The sequence below is a fragment of the Apteryx mantelli genome, chromosome 18, assembly GCF_036417845.1.
Source record: "Apteryx mantelli isolate bAptMan1 chromosome 18, bAptMan1.hap1, whole genome shotgun sequence".
In the NCBI taxonomy this organism is placed as follows: Eukaryota; Metazoa; Chordata; class Aves; order Apterygiformes; family Apterygidae; genus Apteryx; species Apteryx mantelli.
The window spans coordinates 19,323,558-19,336,407 of NC_089995.1; the positions used below are offsets into that span (position 1 = coordinate 19,323,558).

Here is a 12,850-nt window from a genome sequence, read left to right on the forward strand (position 1 = left end):
GCGGGACCCAAGGCTTTCTGAGCGCCCTTTGGCACAGGGAGGTGCCGGCTCCGTCGCAGCCTCCAGGGCCGGTTCCCGCGGCACAGCTGGAGCCCCAAGGGCGGCTCGGGAAAAGCCGCAGCTGCTGCGGGGTCGCCCGGGAAGACCGGGAGCCTTCGGGGTTTTTGCTTTTCAGTTGAAGATGCCTGGAAAATCCGCCGAGGTGGCGAACACGAAGGTTTGCTGCGCGGTGCCCCCTCGCCGGCGGCCCGGCCGGCAGCTCCGGGGGGGCTGGGGCTTGCACCCCACCGGCCGCCGCGGGCGCGTTTTTGGTCCAAAACGGCGTTCTGTGCCGAGAGGCCGGCGGGAAGCGGGGCCCCACTCAGCCGGGGACGAGCCCCAGTCCCGGCCACCCCGGCACAGCGGCTGCAATGCGGGACGGGCCCCCCGAGCCCAGCGTCTTCCCAAAAGCCTTGCGTCCGAGCTGCCGGCACCGCCGCTGCCCCGGCTCCCGGGGGGACGCGGAGCCTCGGCAGGGGCCCCAGCGGCAGGGCGATAACACCCTCGTTACTGGCACCGAAAGCCGTGCGGGGTCACGGGGGAGCCCCAGCGCTGCGGATGCCGGAGGAAGCCTGCAAAGCGCTCGGGATCTTGGCATGAAAAGCTGCGCGTGAAAGCAGCGGATTATGCACGGGAAGAGCTGGCCCAGCGATAAACGCGCTAAGCCTAGAAAGTAAATATAAATGCAAAGCGCTATTTAAGATTAGCATTTCACATAGAGTGCCGGCCTTTTATTCTGATCCAAGGAAAACCTCAGCAAAACGAATGCAGATAGGGACCAAAGGAGAAACAAGGTGCAGAATTAAACCTGAGAGGGGAGAAGAGGGAGGCGGCGTGGTGGCCCCCGCTGCCGCCTCCTGCAAACCTGTGCAGGAGGCTTCGAAACCACCTCCGCTCGCTCCTGCAAGCAACAGATTAAACGTGGCAGCAAGTTTCCCCACGTTGCAGCGGTCGGAGGCCCAGGGGAGCCCGGGGAGGAGACGGCGCCGTGGGGAGCGCGGTGCATCGCTGTTTGCACCCCTCTGCTGCAGGGGGTCCTGCAGCCGCGCCGGGATCACCGAGCTTCGGGATTTATCTGGATTTATCCTTGCGAGCAGCCGAGCCGGCCGCGCGCGCTCCAGCAGCTAGGGCCACCAGGAGCCGGGCTCGGCACGCCCCGCAGTTTGGCTCCGGTGCAGCAAACGTCGCGTCTCCAACAAAATCCAGCCGGGCTCAGGGCAACCACCCAAGGATGAGCTCAACCTGGCCGGGCCGGGGGTCCCGCTCGCTTTGTTTGCTCTAGGAGCGAGGCCCGGACGTGGCGGCCACCCGCGGCTCGACCCCGCGGCCGCGCGCCCCGGGGGCCTGGGGCCGGCTGCAAACGCGGCGGCGGCTCACGGCACCGCGGGGGGATTTTTGTCCCCTCGGCTTAGCCCACCCCCCTCTGCTGCCGCACCAAGCAGACCCTGCGCTCCGGCTCCTTCCCGCGCCCTCCGGGCACATCCCGCGCAGGGAGAAGGGCCGGCGTGCCAAAGCACCATTTTCTTGCACGGCAGCCGGTTGCTTTGCTGTTAAAACAGGCGACGTTTTTTCAGCAGCGGCCGTGCAACCCTCGTGCCCCCCCTTCTCCCCTCGCCTTGCAGGAGGTTGGAGCACCCCGTCCCTCCCGCCGGCGCAGGCGGAGGAGGCAGCGAGGAGGAAGAGCCCCTGGAGCCCACGGAGCTGCCCGAGAAGCTCTTGGGGGGACAGGGAGGACCGGGGGCACCCTGCACCCTGGGAGCGGGCCCGGGAGCTCCCGTGGGGATGGGGACGGGGATGGGGACGGGGATGGGGACGGGGGGTCCTCTCCGCGCCCGGCACCCAGAGGGGCGAGCGGCGGAGACGAGCTCTGCCCGGGACGGGCGGCACCGAGCCTCGGAGACCCGGCGGCGGCGGTGCCACGAAGGAGTTAACGCGCCGCCCGGCGCAGCCTTCCTTTGTCAGGGACATTCCTCAGAGCCGGGGATGATGCACGGCCTCACTTTAAAGAGCATTTGTTACCCACAGCTCTGCTGAGCCAGGCTTCAAGCTGCTCAACGCCCGGTTTAAAAATAACCGGCAGCTCCTCTGGTTCGAAGCTGGGTCCCGATAAAATAAACATTAGCACAGCTATTTCTGAAGGTCACTCGCATCCATCTGAAGCGGTGCAAAGCGAGGCTGCTCCGAGGAGGAATGGAGCTCGCGAGAGAGACTCCGACTGCTGAATTTATGAGGTTTGGCTCTGGTGCTTGGCTCTTTTCAGGATTGGTTTCTCTCACATTACGCTCCACAGCCACCATCCCCATCGCACACCGTTTGCAGGGCCTGATAAATTACCCGAGGCTCCTCCATCAATCCCGGGACGATCGCCACCCCCCTGCAACCTCCTCCGTTGTCTTTTAAAGGCCAGAGAACGGCGCGACACCGTGACGGGTCCAGCAGCCAAGCGGTGCCTTTCCCGGTGCAGAGCACGCAGCAGCCGGCCGGGGCGGCCCGGACAGAGGTTTGCCGAGCAAACCTCTAGATCACTGAACGACGAGGAGACTCCTTGGCACGCTTGTCATGCAAGCGATAAATTATAAATTAAATATTTAAAGCAGCCATTGCAAAGCATTTCTAATTCAGCATTAGCCCAAGTGCCAAAGCAACGTGAGACCATTCACACATAGAGGAGAGATTATTAATATATCTCAGCTTGCTGGAGACGTTGACTCGCCAGGAAATGACTGTAAACTCATTTTAGTCCTGAGAACTTTTAACTTACCTTTATTGATGGATTGAGACTAGAAAAACATTACCCCAAAACAGAGCACATGCAGGAACATTTCCGTAGGGCTGTCAAGTCTCCCCAGCTTTCAAAAGCTCTCCCGCCTTCTCGCCAAGTAGGGAAAGTATTTTCACACTCGCCAAACAAACAGGATACTTGAGGCACAGGCAAGTAGCCAGCAAAAAACAAGAACGGAAGAAGAACCAACTGCAAGGGCCCCAGCCACGTTCCCGTAGGAAACTGTCCCCACGAGCGCAGGAGCTGCGGGAAACCTCACTGCCAAACACCTCCTCCACCGTGGCCGCCCAAGGAGGCAACGATCGCGATAGATTTCGGTGCCTGACTAAAGCGAACCTCGTGCACAGCCCCCAGGGAAGGAAAAGGCCAGCGAACCCAGCCCCATAGCTTCGGTCCTGGCTTTCCCCCACGTCAGGTGGGGCAGGCGACCCACGCGCCATCGTGCGCTTAGCGCCGCTCCTGCCGCAGCTGGATTTGGGCACGTAAACCGATAAGGAGATTCTCTGAAAGCCACCCAGGCATTTACAGCAAAGAGACCGGCGTGTTCGCAGTCGGTCACCTGTCTGTGCCAAGAAAGGAAAGACAAGCCCTAAATCTGCTTACAATTCATTATTAAATCCCACACTGATTCATTTCACCGGCAGCGCTAAGCTTGAATATAATGAGTTGACCAGGCTGTAATACCACATTAAATTCATGGTGGAGGAAAACTCGGAGAAAAGGACATGTATTTTCAGCCATTTTCAAAGGTTCGGGCTCCAGATGTGGCTGCAAAACGCCCGTCAGGCTGACGCATGTTCAGCGGGTATCCGCATGCACAAGGCCCCCGTTTGCCGTAAGCAAACATCTCCCTCAGATGCAGCATATATGCCTGCACAACCGACACGCAAAAACCCCGGAGGCGGGCACAGGACCAGGTTTTTCTGATAGACGTCACGCTGCCTGGGGATGAGAAGGACCACGCTCGCCTCTGCCTGGTGGGACCCAAGGCGACAGACCTGCCCAGCCGTCCTGTGCCACCGAGTCACGTCCGACGAGCTGCGCCTGCTCGTGCAACCAGTCGCGAGGTTTTGGGGCCAGCCTGGTGCAGAACCGAACCAACACCTGCAAACAGAGTCAGAAACGTGAGGGCTGCCATCTCCGGTAGCTCCGCGACGGGAGGGAAGAGCCCCAGCCCCAGGCGGGAGGCTCCGTGCCACCGGCCACGGTGCCAGACGCGGCGCGGGGCCGCGCTGGGGGACCCCGGCCGTCTCCTCCCAAGGCGGCTTCGCGGGCGCTGCCGGGTTCGCTGCCTCCGCGCAGGGACGGAGGACGGCGTCAGCGACACGCTCGCTGGCCAGCCGAGAGGCCGACGCGCGCCTGCCCGGGAGCGGCAGTCTGGGACGCGCGGCCGGAGCGGAGGGGAATACTCGGAAGGACTCGCGGGAGCGCAGGATGGCGGCAACCTCACCCAGCGCAGATGAGCGGTTCTGCAGCCCTTCAGCAGCCTCTTCCACCCAGTCTCTTCATGCTCCCGTCCTCCCGCCACTCGCCCGTCTTACTCTCCTCCGCAGCCCGTCGGGAAAGACCAGCTGCTGACATCTCCTAAAGCTGCACAGCTCGGCTCCTCCAAGTCGAACCAGGGACAGGGCAGAGGGAGGAAGAAAGACTGGGAGGGAGAAAGCAGTGCTAGGAACAGCCTCTGCAGCTAGCAATTAGCCCCTAAAAACCCACTTGGAATTCAGTGTAGATGCTCCCGTAATCGATGCTTTTGGAGATCAGCTGGGCTCAAACAGTAAAAGCACAGCGTGATCGCCGCACTCTCCGTAAAGGCTGACAGAAGAACCTGCCACTTTCTCCACATCCCTGCCAATTCCTGTGTCCTGCTTAACTCAATCAGCCGGTGAGTGACGCTAGAAAATGAGCCCAGGAAACCCTGGAGCAGGTCTGGCCAGCACGGCGCAGCTGGGCAGAAGTAGCATCGCCCGTGGAGGTGGGCTGGGGTTGCCCCAGGAATACCTGCCGCGTCCACCCGCCGCAGCGAACGCTTTCAGAAAGCTCTCCTTCCATTCAACGCTAACCGTGGTCCGACCTCCAAAACCGTGAGGTCTGCAGGGGCCAAAGCTCCTGCCAGAAATCAGATAACCGCGCAAGACAAGCAACTGTATCACTGGAAGCTGTTTTCCCTCTAATCTCCCAAAGCTTCCCTGCTGTTTTTCCCCTGGCTGGCTTCCTATCTGCTCAGAGATGAGAAATAGCCTTAACTGCTTGCCACTGCAGGTGCCATGTTTGGCCAGGGTTATTTGCAGCTCTTTATTGCCAGGTTCCTCCATAAAGCCCAGAACAACCACAGCAATACAAACACGTGGAAGCCAAGCACAGATTTTATTTTTCCCCGCAGCTGCTGCTGCTAATATGGCTAATCAAAAGGAAACAGGAGACCCATCTGAAGCTATTCAATCACCCAAGACAAATACTCAGATCCCCTAGTCCCAGACCATCAGAGAAACTGGGAAATGACACTTAAACAGTATTAGATGAAGGAAAACAATTCGCAGTTAATTCTGTGTGAAAGAACACCCAAGGCAGATGGCAAGGGGAATGCAACTGGGTGTCCTATATTGATACACACTTTACCCCTAATTCCCTGGACAGCAAACAAAATATCTCAAAAAACATTTGACTACTGTAATAGATGAGATAATTGTCATCTGCTGTGACAATTACAGTGGCAGATGCCCCCTCATCTCACTGGAACAACTGCTTCATTGATTCATATGACAGAAGCTGTGCAGTTTAGTAACAAGAAGAAGGGAATGTCAATCACAAGGTTTAGGTCATTTTCCCAGTGCCGCCGTTTGCTTCCCGGGTGAACCCAGCCTCTGTGCCTCACCTCTGCACCCGTCACAGTACTGCACTGCAGGGCACTTCACAGCCAGGAGCACGGATCTCCTTCATAAAAACCCTGGAGACTCTCACATGAAAAGCATCCTGCATTTTGTACTGGCACAACTGCAGTTTCATCTGTTCCAGCATATGCTGAGGAGAGGCTTGGTATGGTATTAGCCCTTTTTAAATTGGTTTCTAAATGCTGTTGTGTGAAGCCCCTGCTGAAAATACAGATAAAGAGTTTTCTGCCTACAGTTGCCTTCCAGGAGGCATGTTTGACATGATCGCTGCAAGTGGAAAAAGAAAGGAGGAGAAGAGAAGGCAAAGACTGCAGCAGCTCTCTAGAAGATATGAAAGCATCTGCAATGTTATTTGCACCTTCTTCCTTTCAATCCTCTTCCCACTAGGCCTTGCTTATCACAACATAATCCCTGAAAGAAGCTTATTTGCTTCTTGGACTTTCTAGAGACGCTCCGAGCTGGACACCTCACCAAGACTTCCTGTTGACTTGGCTCATTGATTGGCACGGAGACCCTCCCCTGTGTGTCCCAGACACTCTCCATTAGCAGCGCACACAAAATCACAAAACTCAAGTCCGCAGATATGCAAAACCTCCAACTTTTTTGTGACTCGCCCTGTCACAATCAGATGCCACTCAAGAGAAGCAGCCTCCTCCATACCCTGCCCTCCCCATCATCCATCACGCTACTTTCTGCATTGTGAAACCGCCTCTGATATTTCCCGGATCATAAAGCTTCAAATCTGACTCTCCTTTACTTGCCATAGTTTAACAAGAACATTCTGTTCCTTCTCCCCTGTAAACAACTGACCCAAACTCTACTTTCGTTTTACTTGGCTATTCAGACAAGAATTTTTTCCTAAGACGTTACAAAAATAATAATTCTTGTGCTAATGCAAATTTCTTTATCTTTGAAATACAGTGATATTGTACCTTCTTTTTCATTGCTTGTTTATCCAACATCTCCAAAATATGACTAGCCACTCCAGATTTGTGTTAGGAAATTTGGTGGACCCCAAACTTGCAAACCATTGCAAATTTCAAATAGGAAAAAGGCAGCTGATGTCTGTGGCACTACCCTAAAAACAAGTGAAATTACTGGCAAACGTTTGTTTCAATCTCATTCCACTATTAATAGACTGTCATAGCAACTATGCCAATGCTTCATTAACATGTTCTACAAGGTCGTTTATTTTCAGATGGCATGAGGTGAATTTTATATTTTTTCTATCTGGTCTTAAAGATAAGCATACATAAAGTTTGTAACTGACCAGGGAACAAACACATCCTACGGCCCAAGTAAATAACTGGAGTAAGCCCACAGCAACCCTATGTCTCTTCACGCCTCCCCGGGGAGGCACCTCCGGGCACGGGCGGCGCAATCGCAATCGCCAGCGCTCTGAACGTCCTCGCTGCAGAGCTCCTGCAGCCGGCACACGTGCAGGTTACTGACAGGGGGACAACAGCCCTATGACCACATTTCTTTTGAAGCTATCTTCTACAACTCAGGGCAGGTCCCGGCATGTAAAACGTGTTGTCTGAGGCATAAAACCTGTTGATACATGCCAGCCTAGTAAAGAATTCAGGGCATTTTCTTTGCCTTAAGTTTCCAGAAGCCTGTCTTCGTGATTCTTTCCCTGCAGACATTTGGCACCAGCACCCGTACATTTGTACCAGCACATTTGACACCGCAGCATTTGTTTTATCAATACAAATTGTTGTTTTACCTCAGGCTGCAGCTTTTATCCTTTATGATAAGATTAATTTTAACCTTTTAACACATAGGGGACAAAACTTGCAGTTCTCTCTAAGTTGTTTTTGTTTTGTTTCACTTTTTTTATACAATCCATGAATTACCACTTCTATTTCCTCTGACAGTTACTTGATTTTCTCACCTCTGTATTTACTTTTACAGTCCTTCCTCCATCCCCCAAAAGCTAAAAACATTGCTTCAACTTTATTGGAGAGAAGTCCACATCTCAGGATCTTCCTCACCCTCTTTCCCCAGTCAGTTTTCACAGAAGACTGTTATATGATGGGCTAGCTATGCCAATCTTGCTTTCTTATCATAAATATAACCTGTGATCTTACAGACTTAAATATGTTAGTCAGCTAGAATCAAGCTCTCTTCTCACCTCCTGCAGCTGTGTAAGCTGTCATTAATTTGTTATGCAGCAATACCTGGTGAGTGTGCAGAGTAAAGGGAATACCTTCTATTGCACTAATTGTAGTTAGTTGTACAGAAAGCAGTAAGAGAGTCAAATATTTTTTGGAGGAATTTGTTTCAACTCCGCAATAAAAAGATTCCCAAAGGCAAGAGAGGACATCTGGTACCTAGTCACATTTTACACCTTTGAAAAATTCACTCTAGCTCCTACAAACACTGTACAAAGGCAGCTTTTCACTGGAAAGAATCATATCGGACTCCCTCCCATTCACAGAAAGATGTACACCCAACTCCTTGCAATCCTCTCGTGAGGAGAGCACTAAACATATCCTTTACTGAAGACTTGTAATGGTATAAGGATCTAAGTAGCCTTACTGGTACTCCCCAAGACATATGAAACAACTGCTAAGTTTGCCCAGAGACCGTTGGAGAGTGGTTAATTGGCCTGAAGAACCCCTAAGCCCCCCCTCCCTGCCATGCAAACCCCTAAGACAATTAACACGCAATAGACTAACGATCCTCCTCCTCGAAAGCAGAAATGCTTTGACCAGGAGTGCAGCAAAGCAACCCTGCTGCAACAGCAGCTCTCCACGCTTGCAGAGGGAAGCCGGCTTCCTGGGTTTGGCTTTCAGTGAAGAATGTAATTATTTACATGTTCCTCGGTACAACCTAGATTCATTTATGAATTAAGCAGCTAGCCTTCTGCATCTTCAGTCCCTCAAATCAGAAATTAGTCCAGGACAGCACATTTTATTTTTGTTGCAGTGACAAGCTGGAAAAATTACACATTGATTTGGCTTATAAACTTTTGTAAGATGTGACTGTTAATTTGGCAGGTTCAAATGATACCCCACACCTACAAACTCTAATGTACGAACCAGTCAGCAGTCACTGCCCCCCCCCAACTTTAGACCTTTAAAATAAAGCAAAACCCATGGTGTGCCAGTGTAACACTGGTATTGTGAATAAAAATAATAATAATAATAAAACCACTACTATTCAACGACACCCTCTTTATTCAAAAATAGATATCTGAGACATTTCAGAATATACTGCTGTCACAAATGGCAGCCTATACTTCTAAATTAATTCCTAAAATCAATTCATATACAGATTTAAGCTTTTGTTAAAAAAAGACACACCTTGGGGAAATCTGTTTAACCTTGAGAGAATTTCACCCAGTTCACCAGATGCCCTTTGCCCAAAAAGTAAAGCAAATAAAATTAAAAACAACGAGACTTCATTTAAATTAAGCAAAATAAAACACACATGTATATTTGGAAAAAGAATTGAAACATTTCAGTTAAAAAAAAAAATACAGCTTTCTCACAGAAGATCTGCCCAAAACAGTGTGAGATGTCAATACATTTGTCTACATAATTTTTTTTTTTTTAATGACAGCTTTTTTTTGTCCTATAATGGATACACATTCAATCAATGGTCAAAATAATTACTGGTTAAAACAGCCTCAGGGTAACACCATGAGCTGAAACAGGATAGAAATAGATCTTTTGGTTTGGGTTTTTGAGGTTTAGTTTTTTTTGTTTTTAATTTTTGGCAAAAGCAGAGAGAATATACAGTGCTTTATCTAAATATTGTTTGGACCATAAAGGGCTGCACAATTCATGGAAAAAGTACTTCTGTCACCAAAATTTTCCTGTAAACTAAAGGGAAAAGCATATTTCTTGGCTGGGCAGTAAGGGTGCAAGAAGTTTAACAAAAAAAAAAAAGGGACAAAGTGAAATGTAAGTAAGAAAAGCACATGAGCTTTTTAGCAACTTAATGACAAAAAATGCTGTATTATTTAACTGAATGCGGAATATGCTACTGAATACCCTGTAAAATAAATTAATGAGAACGCAGAACAAGCTTTGCATTTCTGTAGGTTTCCTCTCATGTCTTTGACAACAGCAGCTTAAGACTATAGGGAGGCACAAACACAGCACATCACTTAGTCTGACTAATTTCAGCCTCTGTGTTACAAAACCGGTATTATCAGATCAAGTGTTTCCAGAAACGTAAGATGTTTTATAGTGAGAGGTGCTAAATTTAAACAGAATTGTTAGCCAGATTGGAATGGTTTTTAATGATTAGAGAGTCCAGCTTGTTAAAGCTCACACACAAACTGAAATCTAATTACATCCATGGCAGTTAAAACATTAGCTAGCAGAATCATGGAATTAAAGAGTTATTTTAAATTTGTTTTTTGACTTTTCCCAATAATAAAATCAACTCACATTAATCTGTGACACAAAATTAAGTACATCCTTCTAATATCTACATGCATGGTCATGGCACATGTACATACAGGATATGTGCATACATATGGGTCTATTTTCTATATAAATAAATATTTATACCACATTTAACTTCTGTCCACCAAATAGCTTCACTAAAGCTATAGAGAGAATTTATAGAATAATATTTTCAATGCAATCTTCCTCAGAGTAAATCAGACAGTACCTGTCACTGGGATAACACGAGTTGCAATCCACCATTCCAACCTCTCAGCTAGTTAAACCAAAGCTTCTGTGACCATCTACTTTTGTATAATGGAGAGGAAAAATGTGGTATAAATCTAAGGTAGCTAGAACAAAATTTACTTCCACTCTTGTTTAAGTAATATCCAGTTCTGCATTGCTCAGCAGAGTGTAAATTATGAAGCTATCTCTAATTCACAAAGAAAAGCTGTTTATTTTTATTGCCTGTGGTGAGTCTCAATTTATGTACACGCCAAATAGGAACTACCTTCATATCAGCCCTACAACAGTGTGAGGAACTGTAGATTTAAGAAAATATTTCTCTGCACCATTGCTCAATAGATACCTTCTCCTTACATTGGCATGGTACAGTATCTGCACACATACGCATCCCTAGGAAGCCCACTAGCCTCTCTACTGTTCTCAGATATGAGGTTCAGAAACCCAGCTAAAACAGACAAGACTGATTCAGAAATAATACACACTTTTACAGAGAAAAATGTTATATGGTCAACCTTTCTTTGAAAACTTTCCAGGTATATATGTACATGATTCTCATGACTTTTGTGGGGGTAACAAGTGCTAAGAGCAAACAGAAACTAAAGAGTACGGGAAAAATGTGAGAAAAGTTCGCCTATATGGACTATCCCCACTCCCTTTAGAGCTCGCAAAAACTCACTCTTTATCCTCCTCTCAACGTGAGCCAATGTACACAGAGAGAGGGTGAGCATGAGCAGCCAAGAGGTTGAAAGCAGGGTCTGCAAGTTCCTTCCTACAGTAGATCTTGGAAGACTGGATTTCCAGTCAACACCAGAGTCTTCTTGCTTCTGCTGGTAATAATGGAAACTGGGGGACACCATTGTTCTAGTCTGTTGAAAACAGGTCACCAGCAGACGGCAGAGGTGCCAGACCTCCTGTAACATTGGGGAGCAGCGACAGATCTGGAAGGCTCTGGATGTGGGATTTCAGCTCCTTGCGGACCTGGGTTACCCGAGCAAGCTTCTGTTTATATTCCTGAGGGAAAGAGACAAGGGAACAAGGATTAAACACAAGTTATTTAACAGTGCTTTTAATTAAGCTAGGAATACTTTCTAGGTGACAATTCTGGGAGAAGGTGGCAAGGGCCTGGCTCTCTGAGCAAGCGCAGGCATGACAGCAGACCTTATCACTTGCACCCAAATTCACAACCTGATATCAACAGGAGGTCTACAAGCTTTGGCATCCCAGAACCACTAATTCTGCTCCAAGATATATTACTTCAACAGGAATAACAAATTGCCCCTAAATTCAAACTCCCTGGGAGAAGCATCATTATATAGTTGCTTTATTCTTGTATTCTTCCCTGGGCAACTGTCTTTTGCTATCATCAAAGACAGCATAATGACATCGCATTCTTCAGATATACCTCCACTGATAAAGCTGGTGGTACCACCAGAGCTATTACTATTCTGCTAAAATGCTCACTTTCTTCAAACTTGATCAGCTTCGAATATTTAGATAATCACATTTTCCCTTTTCAGTTATTAAATCAAAAACAAGTGTTGGTTGTGAAATAGGGTCTCCTCTATTAATACAATAACCCCTGGTTTGCTTTGGTAAATCTGCCATTTTTCTGAAAGTTTAAGAGGTAGCTAGAGATCTTCAAGTGTATCTAGAGCACAACCATGAGGTGAGAGACCCTAATTTAAGCCATGACAGCTTTTACAATTGAAAGGCTGCAACATCCAACTTTGTATTGATGCTTTAAGCTTTAACATGATGTGTACTTTTCTTTAAAACACCACTGTATTATTCACTTTTAACTGCCTCGTTCTATAGGACAGCATATCTGCAGACACCATAACCCTATTTGGATACAGCCAAGGGGGCTAAAACCCCTAATTTGCTATATCACAATCCTAGAGAAAAACTAGATCAATTCCAAAATATCCTATTTGTTCAAGCATGCTGCAAATAAGACTTCCTTTTGCATGCATTTAAAGAGGAATACTGCATAGATACTCTCTAGAAAGAACAGGAAAGTAGCCAAGAATAAAGAGAAATCATTGCCATTAGGTGATTTGTGTTATTAGTATTTATTAGTATCATATTAGACAACTCATTAGCAACCACAGCAGCTGTAAGCATTAGACTGGCATGTTAGCAAATAACACAGAAATATGCATATGATCACTAAATGTAAATCAGAGAAAGATGCATCCAGACTGAAGCCAAGAAAAATATAATCACTAAAATTTTCAGAATTGTATGAAAACAAAAGGAGAAAGGCAGCAAGTTAAAAAACCCAAAGAGGGAACTTGCAAGTAGTTTTTCCCATAAGTGAGGTGTGGGCTGAGCACCAGAACTCCAGTAAGAAATATACATCAATTCTCAAAAGTCTCTGCTATCCAAAAGAGACCAGGTGACTAGTGACAGTGAGTAGTATTTCATGAGAAGACAGAGGAAGAGTTTGGAGCCCAAAAATGGAAGAAACAACCTTACCTTGTTAAATTATG

At 48.2% G+C, this 12,850-nt stretch overlaps 1 protein-coding gene across 4 annotated transcripts in view; it reads right to left on the minus strand.

The window, feature by feature from the left end:
• Positions 1-8,873: 8,873 nt before the first annotated feature.
• The window catches only part of RPRD1B (regulation of nuclear pre-mRNA domain containing 1B), a 28,245-nt gene continuing 24,268 nt past the window's right edge, over positions 8,874-12,850 (minus strand). The window contains exon 7 of one of the 4 annotated variants that reach the window (XM_067307855.1): positions 8,874-11,369. In XM_067307855.1, coding sequence (XP_067163956.1) covers positions 11,220-11,369 — 150 coding nt within the window. In that variant the 3' untranslated portion in view covers positions 8,874-11,219. The remainder of the gene's footprint in view (positions 11,370-12,850) is intronic. The other 3 variants (XR_010886023.1, XM_067307856.1, XR_010886022.1) reach the window with 3 other exon arrangements.